This window comes from Malurus melanocephalus, unplaced genomic scaffold (genome assembly GCF_030028575.1).
Source record: "Malurus melanocephalus ecotype Western Australia unplaced genomic scaffold, MMel_1.1 scaffold_626, whole genome shotgun sequence".
Taxonomy (NCBI): domain Eukaryota; kingdom Metazoa; phylum Chordata; class Aves; order Passeriformes; family Maluridae; genus Malurus; species Malurus melanocephalus.
In genome coordinates, this window is record NW_026623858.1 from 268,127 (window position 1) to 278,274 (window position 10,148).

Here is a 10,148-nt window from a genome sequence, read left to right on the forward strand (position 1 = left end):
AAAATACTTGTTTTCTGTTTGCTATTCTATGTCACTTAGYGGGTTTAATTCAAATGACAGTATTCTACAGCAAGATATTAAATATTCAGCTTTTAGTGGTTTAAAAAAAAAACAATGAAACAAACAAAAAAGCCCCAAATGCCCAAACCTTAAAGTTTTTCTGTCCTGCAAGTAGAAGCTGGAGTATTCAGCATCCTAACATATGTGGAGAAATAAGGAAAATACATTTTTAAACATATGAGTCCACAACTCATTTCTTTTATACTATATATTGATTAAAAAATTGGAATGCATAGAGATGGGGAAATAGTGAACTGCATTTCAGTTACATTAGGTGGTTTTTTTGTRCTTTGATTTTTACAAGGTTAATTCTATTGCAGATTTTGCATAATTAAGTTAATCTTTCAAGAATAGACTGAACAGTACATTCTATTTTCTTTATTTCTTGTTTTCTTTTACTGTGTTCTGCTTTTCTTTCATGCCTCACTCTATCTTCAACTTGAATCAGAGCACATATGACCAAACTGAACTGACCAAGTCTGTTCCTATCACTGTCAGTAAACAAAAGTATCTGAATTTCCTTCACAAGAAATCTATTTCAAATAGGGATGAAATCAAACATCAGACTAATAATAGTATAACTGATGGCAATGGAGTAGATGAGGATGCAAACATRCAAACATGCATCCTRCATAATGAAGGCCAGGAGCCTGCTGCGGATGCAAGCAGAGAAATGTCTCCTGAACAGCATCCTGAAGACAGCGAGAAATGCAAGGACACAGATGTTTCTAGGGAAGGACTGGAAACCAAAATTATAGCAGAAGCTGGTAAAGAGAACTGCAGTGAAAAAGAAGAAAATATAACCCAGCCTGAAAACAGTAAMGTTAATGAGAAATGTGAAGAAGGGGAGAGGAAGCAAGAAATATTCAAGCAGTCAAATGTGGATGAAGACAGATGTGTAGAAGAGCCTGATACTGACAGAATGAGCTGCAATCAGTCTGATTCAGGGGAACTTCCTAATCAAGCTAATGACTATGAAGCAGACAAAATCAATATGAATAATGAAATGAATCAACACACTGCAGAGAATAAACAGGAAAATGACCAAAGCTGTACAGAAAGGGTTGAAACTACCCCAGAATTGTGTGAAATGCCTGAGGTTTGATATTGTAGTGGCCCTCTAGCATTTCTTCAGTACAAATGATGTAGAAATAGAATAGTTTTATCTTGATAAAGCAGTGCTTTCCTATGCATGTTCTGCAGGGATACTGATGTACTTACCAGTGGTCCATAAAGCAAACCTTATATTTTCATAATATACATGCATGTCAGCTCACAAGTAAGCTACTGGCAATTCTAAAATTTTGATCCAGAGAGTTTGCAAATAGCTCAATGTATCTTTGGGGCTAATTGATGTCCTTCATTCTTTAAGAGACTTATGATATGTTATTATTTACACTAAGAAAACAAAAAAGGTTTAATGAAGCAAATACATGATTATGCTTACTAGTGATGAAGTAATGAATCATACAGTTAATTCCCAATTTACATAAGTAAAACCTACTGATTATATTATTAAATATATTATTAAAACATTTTACTCTTTAATAGTCAAACAGTTACCTTTCTTGCTATAATTTGAATTGGCAATATAAAGTATGCAATGCACTCTTTGTGTAGTAGAAATTAGTAGCCTCCATGGATAAAGGCTTAATATTGTGGGAACTAACAGATTAAATGAGAGTTCTAGATTACTCTTCCTGACTTGCTCTCTAATCCATTTGACATAAATGAAATTTCTTACAATCTATGTTGTACTTAAAAAACTATCAGAGTGTGTCCTTAAAATTAAATCATGTTCCCAGGTATAGTGTCACATTTTACTACATTCAGTAGCTTGTTTGTCTTTTAGTCTTTGAGATTTATTTCTACAGAATAGTTTAGAGTTAATTTTGGTTAGACAAAGTTTTTACTGGTTTATACTGATTTGTAAACTTTCCTTAAAGGGTAAGCAGGTTTATGAAATGTAAGAGAAGGTGTTAAATTCAAAGCAGATTAGATCAAAACTGGTAATAATACTGTCATGTTTCATTTTTGTGAAAAATACTAATTCTCTGTTGCTCTTAATCAGCTACAGTTGATAGTTTTATTGAATTAGTACATTACTATTTAATAATATTTTTTTCCCCTCTGTTCTCTCAAGACATCAGGAAAAGGATCAAGTGATCAGTATCKAAGAGAACAAGAAGTTTTAAAGGAAAATTTGAGATTGTCATCTGAAAACATTGAGCTAAGATTCCAACTCGAGCAGGCCAATAAGGATTTGCCAAGACTAAAGGTAACATCTTTTTATTTTAGTCCCCTTTACYCTGACACAGATCAGTGAATTACTTAAAAAGAAGTGGATATTTTTTCTGTACATACTGTAAGTTTTTCATGTTTTTACTGAAGATGAGAGGGTTGAATAGCTGGTAAAAATGATGGAAAGTGTCTTTGAGATGGGAAATTGCTTTGTCTTAAATTTTTCCAAGTAAAACATTGGAAATGTTTTCACCAGATGTTCACCTCAATTTGAGATCTAAATTGCTTATTGCTTTTTTCATTTTTTTTTTACTTGTAGGACCAAGTAGATGACTTAAAAGAAATGTGTGAACTTCTCAAAAAAGAGAAAGCAGATGCTGAACGAAAGCTGGGCAGTTTTAGAGGGGTGAGTATTCTAACAGCACTTTCCATCATAATTAAATGAAAACTAAATACAGAAAAAAACGCCAAAGTATTATTTAAATTATTTGGAATCAACCAAAAACAAACAGGAATTATTCATGTTTATTTGATTGACAAAATACTGTAATAAGTTAAATTATTATTACATTAAGTTAACAGGACCAGTAGGACTAGAGCTACACTATTAAATATTTGCGCTATCATGGCCTTATTTTGTAATTTGAATTAGTTACCTTCAGAAGCATATTTGTACAATAAACAGCAGTTACAGCCATAATAATGAAAATTATATTCATGTATTTATGTAAATGATTTGATGCGGGTGTAGAAAGGGTAAGTTACTGTTAGCAAAGGTTTTTGTTTGTTGGATTATGCAAGGTGACACACAGTTCTATCCTAGCTGTTGTCAACTACCTTAATAGAACAATATTTCAGAAATTAAATCGAAAAAAGTACTCAGCAGTGCCCAGCATGTCTCTTACTGTTAACTTACCAAACTATTTGTGTGATCTCCTAAAGAAGGCTGAGTTCGTAAAAGCTCCTAARTACCTTTGTAGCTCTTTGTAGCTCAGTATACAATGGAGAATGAGTTCTGCTTCTGGGTACATGGAAAAGATCATGTATTTTTTATTCTTTTACTCATGCCTTGCATGGACTACTTGTGTATCTCTCTTATACAATGGTGTTTTTCGACAAGGAAATTCAGTTTATAAAACTGTTTCATTCAAAGATTCTGAGGAATCAGCAAATTCTGCATCTGTCTCCATTCCCAGGCAGTAAGATGTGACAGGTTTTTCTTTAACTTTGCTGTGTACCAACACAAACTTCTTAATCCCTCCAGTTATTTTACAGAAATAAGTAATTTTTACTTCTGYAATTTGGTCGCTGTATACAGTTATGTAGAAATCCAGGGAGTACAATCCTCCCATTTTCCACTTGCTTTGCTCCTTACTTCTGTGGAAAGAAAAGGAGGTACTTTATGGTCCCAGAACTAGAATCAGCAKCATATTTAAATTACGATTGCTGAAGAAATTGCTACAAAGATGATGAGAAAATAAATAGATTTCAAGACTCTCCAACAGATTTTCTAACTCATTAAGTAATGTAGTGAAAGAAGAAAAATAGAGAAATTAACATATTTCTCCCAACATTTATTAATTTATCATTCTGCAAGAATATATGCCTTTGGAAAGGGAGATCTACCTATGCTTTAAAATGTCGTTCTGTCACTTTAATTCAGCAGAAGAAGGGTTGCTATAAAAGGGCCCTCTTTTCTTCCCAGCCATTTTCCCCCATGCCTCCAACAGTATTAGCATTTAAGCAATTGCATGGTCTGTAGGATTGGGGATTTTTTCTACAAGAAAAGCAAAATAAATTAAGTATTTCTTTGATTTATTTTCCTGATGTTTCAGTTAAGTTCATAAAATACAGCAGATTTTGAGACTTAACTGCAGGTTTTTTGGGTAACATAGAAAATGAAGGAGTTGATTTGTTGACTTGGGGGGTGAATATATCATTAGATGTTTTGGAGAGGTAAGTATGCAAGAAATTCTGCAGTTCGAGTTATGCCAAAATATTTTTTTTTTAATAAATATGAATTGCAATGGGAAAACAAGCAAWAAAGTAAGATTTGGAGTATCTCAGAATATTGAGATAAACTATTTGCTTACTTTTACTTTTTCTTTYCCCTCCTTTCTGTAGGCTGGTAGAAGTGGAAAGACAGTCCCAGAATTGGAAAAAACAATTGGCTTGATGAAAAAGGTTGTAGAGAGAGTCCAGAGAGAAAATGAAGAGCTGAAAAAAGCCCCAGCTGTGGTTTCTAATGAGAAATTACTTGGTCTTGAGCAGGAAAATGAGAGGCTAAAGGTAGAGACTCATCTCCAGTAACTATATTTAGATAACTGTTTATGTGCAAGTTATTAACAAAATGTAGCAGCAAGCCTGTTGATACTGATTGGCACAAATCTGTTTTAAAAATGCCAGATATGAAATATACAGAAYAGAAAGGCAAAACTTCATTTCAGCGTAACATACTGCATGATTTAAGGTATTTTGTACCTTAAGGATATATTTAACTATGTGATGAACTGTTATGTTCACTGTGTTAAGTGGCTGAAATCTGAAATCTTCTACTAAGCAATGTAAATATGTTTTAACAAATTGTTTGCTATTTAGTCTGAAATGGAAAAAACGAAACTTGATCTGAAAGGCCAGCTGAGTATGCATTATGAATCGAAAACCAAAGGACTGGAAAAACTCATTACTGAAAACGAGAGATTGCGTAAAGAGCTGAGAAAGGTATGATCATTGCATTGTATCTGTTTATTTCCATTAGGTACAGGTTATGGTAAGTATTTGGGTTTTTTTTTTTAAATCATTGATTCAGCACTGATATTGCTATGACAGATTGTTTTCATTGTCTGTGGAGAGGAGATATCCAAGGACTAGCCCAAGACTAAATTTAGGAGTTGCAGTGCTAGTAATATTGGATGCATTTTCCTCTCTATCAGCACTGAACCAATCTCACCACCATTTGAGATAAAATTGTGTTTCATGTGAGGTTAAGTATTACATAAACCTTTGCTTTTGTTGAACAAATAGGAAGCTGACAATGGAGAGAAGCTGCGAATAGAGAAGAGTAACTTGGAGATATTAAATGAGAAGTTAAATGTGCAGCTGGAGGAAACCATTAAGAAGCTAAATTTGGCTGAGAACCAACTTGATGGAGCAGACAGCAGAAGCTGGAAGTCCATTGTAACAAGGTAGGAATTGAGAATGTAATAGAACAGAAAAATTAAGGAATGCTTATGCTGTTAGGAGAAATAAACAACCTGTGTCCTGCATAAGGATGGGAGAGTGCAAATTTTTGGTATGAAATACTTAGTCCCAGACTCCTGGGTGAAATATGATGAAGAGTTGCAAAAGTACTCTTTAATAGTGGTAAACAGAGATGGAACATATCTACAAAATCAGAACCTCTGACAGGAAATTTACTAGGGCAGAAAATCAGCAGGAGACATCCTAAGTCAGATCACTATTGATGGCCAAGATTTCATCCCCTTCCCAGTCTTGTATTCTCACAGGATCCCTTGAGGGGGGTCTAATGCTTCTCTGACATATTGCTGAGCCATTTCACTTCACTGAGACTTCAAAAAGCCATTTGATTTTTTTTTTAACTTTCCCGATAACTATCCAGTGAGGTAAGATGTCTCTATATAAGGCCAGATAACAACCATAACTTGTATAAGGAAGGAGGGCAAAACTGACTGCAGGACAAAAGTGGCTGATGGCCACAGGAGAAAGAGGATATGAGCATGCMTATGAGTGAGGATGGTAGGCCCTTAACCTCTGGTGTATCAGCTCAGCAGTTTTCATGTATTTATTATCTTCATTCTTCACTTCTTTTGAAAAACATTTCTACTTGGTTCTAGTTGATAGAAGTATGTAGTTGTGGATAGATAGATACAAAATACATTGTCACATTTAATTGTACTTGCTATTACAATTCATGTGAATAAAGCCTTCTATTTGCATTTACTTTAACATGAATTTGAAGGAAATTAATAACATAAAGATCTTACCAAGCTAGAGGAGCTGCTTRGGGAACTTTAACATGCAATCCACCTCACCAGCACATCTACCAAAACATGTATGTGGTAACAGAAAGTGTTTGATAGGGCAGACAAAGAGGTGTCATCCCAGTGAACCCATCAGAAGACTCTTTGGCAGGTAGCAAGATGTCGGACATTGTATTGCTATCTGAAAATCCAGATGGATTCAGATGGGAGACTGAGCTACTTATCTCCAGAGGTACCTTCCAACGTTTCAGATTCTACACAAACCTTTTTGTAGCCTTGTACAGCTCAAAGCAAAATGGAATCTTCCTCACACTGCTGTTCCTCCAGGGTAAACAATTTATTGCAGAACAGTTTTGGCCTTGTAGTCTTCATCTTTTGCATCTGTATTAGTCTTTTCCTCAGTACATTATTTTCCATAAAATATAAAATCAGTAGAAAAACACTTTCAGAGGTGTAACACTGAAGATCCAACTGGTGTACATACTGCACTGGTAACATGCATCCTTTTAGCAGCAGGTAGTTTGGGGTTTACGTGCAATAGCATAAAAAGATTCCTGATTCCTGTCTCCCTTTAATACAGTGTAGATACAAAAAGARGATCCACAGAAGTGTAATATCTAGAAAAGCCTTAGAATCTCACTATGCTTCTTTCAGCAAACTGTATTTACAAGGCCATTGATTATTTCAAAGCCAATACCCCAAACATATTTTAGGGTATATTTTACAGCATTTATTCTATTTCTGCAGTAGTATTAACTTTTGCTCTTATCTTTCTCTAAATACTGCCAGAATGCAGGAAGCTAAATTGAAGGAAATGGAAATGGATATTGCTAAAAAAACCCAAAGCATTGCTAACCTTAAACGGCTGCTTCAGGAAGCAACAGAACGTGAACACAACACTGATAAAAATTTACAATATCTAAAAGAACAAGTGAGTAAAATTTAGCCAGGTAACTCTAAGCCAGAATGCTTAATTTATGACTTTGTAATGTCTGTGGTGGCAGAGTACTTGTTTTTTTCTCTAATCCATTCCTTAATAGGTTTTTTTTTAGTCATAGTTGCTGTATTTAGCCAGTTAATGAGGTTTACCACATTATCAACATATAGGCTYGACTTGCAGTCATAGAGGAAAACTATTATTTTCTACTGTGTCCTTCTGTAGGGCTTTTTTATTATAGCTTCAGTGATCACATGAATGTCTRTAGGTACAGATGCTTCAAAAAGTCTTAAAATATTCCCAACTTGTTCTGCAGAGCATGTTTGCTACAGAGACTTCCCTATTCCCTCCAGTTTGATTTTTTTGGGGGGTGGAAGAGTATTGAGTTTGCCATCCTAAATAGGATCTCCATTTCTGTTTCCAATTTGGCCTCTTACATGCAGTCTCTAACAGTYTTACAAATACTATTTTACTTGTGAAAGAACTGATGAATTTTAAACAGAGGCACCTTTGCAAAGATGTATCACATTTCAGCTTTAAGTACAGAGGTGAGTTTTAGAACTACATCAGCTTCCATCTTCTCATTTATTTATATGTGGATGGTTTTCTTCCCCAGACATCTTGTACTGGCCCTTCTCAGAGTAACATATCAAATACCAAACTTTCAATTTGCAAAGTCATATGTATGTGTGTTCAATAAATAGAACTTGGAATTGATTCTTGTAAAAAAATTAGTAGTTTTTCCTTTTCTAGCATCAGTGTTATTAACATGAAGTATATACCAGCTGCAAATTTAACAGAGATAAAATTCTTTCATTATGTCATATTACTCTGGAGCATCAGYTTCCAGTTTCTTTCATTGTTTTAAAAAAATAATCCAAATCCTTACCACTTTAGCTAGTAGGAGAACAAAAACTTATAATTGCCAATAGCTTCATGTGAGTTCATGAATTGTCACTGCATWCATTACCTGTATATAATCACATTTTTAAACCACTACATTTGCTCCTGCATCTTCACCAGGTGGCTCTTTCAGAGGCTCCCACCCTCACTGGTCAGGGACCTCTTCTAACTTAACAACTGCAGGTCAGYCCTAGTCAGTGTATCCTCATTTGGGTTATCATTGCAAAATCACGTTTTTTTCGTACTATCTTTCAAAATGAACTTGGACACCCAGGTATGTAAACATCAATAATTATTTTTATGCATTTAAATTATTTAGGCATATCAGTTCCTTAAGCATATATATACTTTATGTAGATGTAGCTACGTATCCAACTTTCTTTGTAAATCTAACTTCTAAATACTTCTTTCTTCACCCTTCATGAAATACATAGCAATCAGTGATCTTTACTAACTTTAAAAAGGCTGTCAAAAATTAGCTTTGGGCCTGCAAACTCCACATGAACACTTATTTTTCTTCTGATAGCCTAATWTTTGGTTACATCCTTAGTATTACTTTTCATTCATTTTTTAATCTTGTATCCAAGAGAACTCTATCTGAACTGCATTGCCATGGATACTGTTTTCAAGAATAAAACTTCCTTAATTTTTCTTTTAAGATTGAGCTTCTCAAACATCTTCCTGAAGGTACAGGGACAGAGCAAAACCTAATCAAGGAGCTTCAGCTTTTAAGGTAATATACGTCTAAATAACTAAATAAATACCTCAGCCAATATACATGAAATAAGAATGACCAGGAAATGGCCACTGCAATTTTTAGTTAAAGATTTTAATTTTTTTTAATTATTTCTTTTTATATTCCAGGTTAACTAACAGTCAGTTAGAGAAAGAAAAAGCCGAACTAGTGCACCAGATGGAGGATGGAAGTGAAGGTCCTGCAGCTAGTAATAATTTTCAATACCTAAAATAAAGATCTTCCTATATTTAGGGTCGAAAACTATTTTAACTTAATATGTGTGTGCAAAGTGATAATAAATCTGAAGCAGTACTTGAAACAGATTGACGCCAAAGTAGTGTTAACTGGAGCAGATTAAGGTCTTGGATTTTTTAGTACATATACAAGATTTTTATAGAGAATTTTTAATGAAAATCTCTCTAACCAATTATGAGCAAGAGGCTGTAAACTTTGTMTGATTTTTCCCCTCACAAGAACGTGTGTAGTTTCTGCCCCATTTGCATTTTAACCTCAAAAGACTGTGTAAGATGTCAGTCATTCGTTGAAATCCTCTTTCCTAGACCTTTTGCTTTGGGTTCTGAACTGCTAGAGAGTGAGTGTCTATTTCCAGTTACCAGCTCTGTGAATGATTTAAGACCTAGCAGGCATCAGTCCCTTGGGAAAAGCAGAGCACTACAGAGCAACACATTGCCATAGGACTGGAAGAAAAAACAAACTAACCCTCTTGAAATTATGAATGCATGCAACACAAGATCCTTATGTTATTTCCAAACTTCCTGCATTTAATTTAGAGGAACTGTCCATGTTGTACTTCTCAAAGGTGTGCTAACAGACTGGCTACTGGGCTCCTGCATTCAGTCACAGAACTGGACAGCACTGCTTAATTTGTACAAGAACTAAGGAAAGGCCACGTGACTTGAATGTTTGGTGATCCCCATTGGATTTCTACACTTAAACTGTTTCAGCTTTAAGGACATCCAGAATTATTGAAACAAGATTATTTGTGCCTTGGGTTTTCACAATTTAAAACTTCATTWAAAAAATCATTATTTTTTTCAGGACATAATGAAATTGTAGAGAAAGATAAAATTGACAAGCTAATGACAGAAATGGCTGACCTCCAGTCACAGCTGGAAGCTTCAGAGCTCGAAAAACAKCAATTAAAGGTGAGCTGCAGGATGATCAAAATGAGCAAAACTATAGTTAGCTAGAAAGAGCCCTTTAATATCTAAATTAATAATTAATGACACAGTCAATTTCTAAACATTGT

At 34.5% G+C, this 10,148-nt stretch overlaps 1 protein-coding gene across 5 annotated transcripts in view; it reads left to right on the forward strand.

Moving 5' to 3' along the window:
- Positions 1 to 10,148, forward strand: part of CEP290 (centrosomal protein 290) — a 48,557-nt gene that overhangs the window by 36,594 nt on the left and 1,815 nt on the right. For 4 of the 5 annotated variants that reach the window (XM_057383347.1, XM_057383349.1, XM_057383350.1 and 1 more), the window contains exons 45-53: positions 2,204 to 2,338; positions 2,621 to 2,707; positions 4,426 to 4,590; positions 4,900 to 5,022; positions 5,326 to 5,486; positions 7,092 to 7,233; positions 8,802 to 8,875; positions 9,007 to 9,086; positions 9,938 to 10,044. In XM_057383347.1, coding sequence (XP_057239330.1) covers positions 2,204 to 2,338; positions 2,621 to 2,707; positions 4,426 to 4,590; positions 4,900 to 5,022; positions 5,326 to 5,486; positions 7,092 to 7,233; positions 8,802 to 8,875; positions 9,007 to 9,086; positions 9,938 to 10,044 — 1,074 coding nt within the window. The remainder of the gene's footprint in view (positions 1 to 2,203; positions 2,339 to 2,620; positions 2,708 to 4,425; positions 4,591 to 4,899; positions 5,023 to 5,325; positions 5,487 to 7,091; positions 7,234 to 8,801; positions 8,876 to 9,006; positions 9,087 to 9,937; positions 10,045 to 10,148) is intronic. The other variant, XM_057383348.1, reaches the window with a different exon arrangement.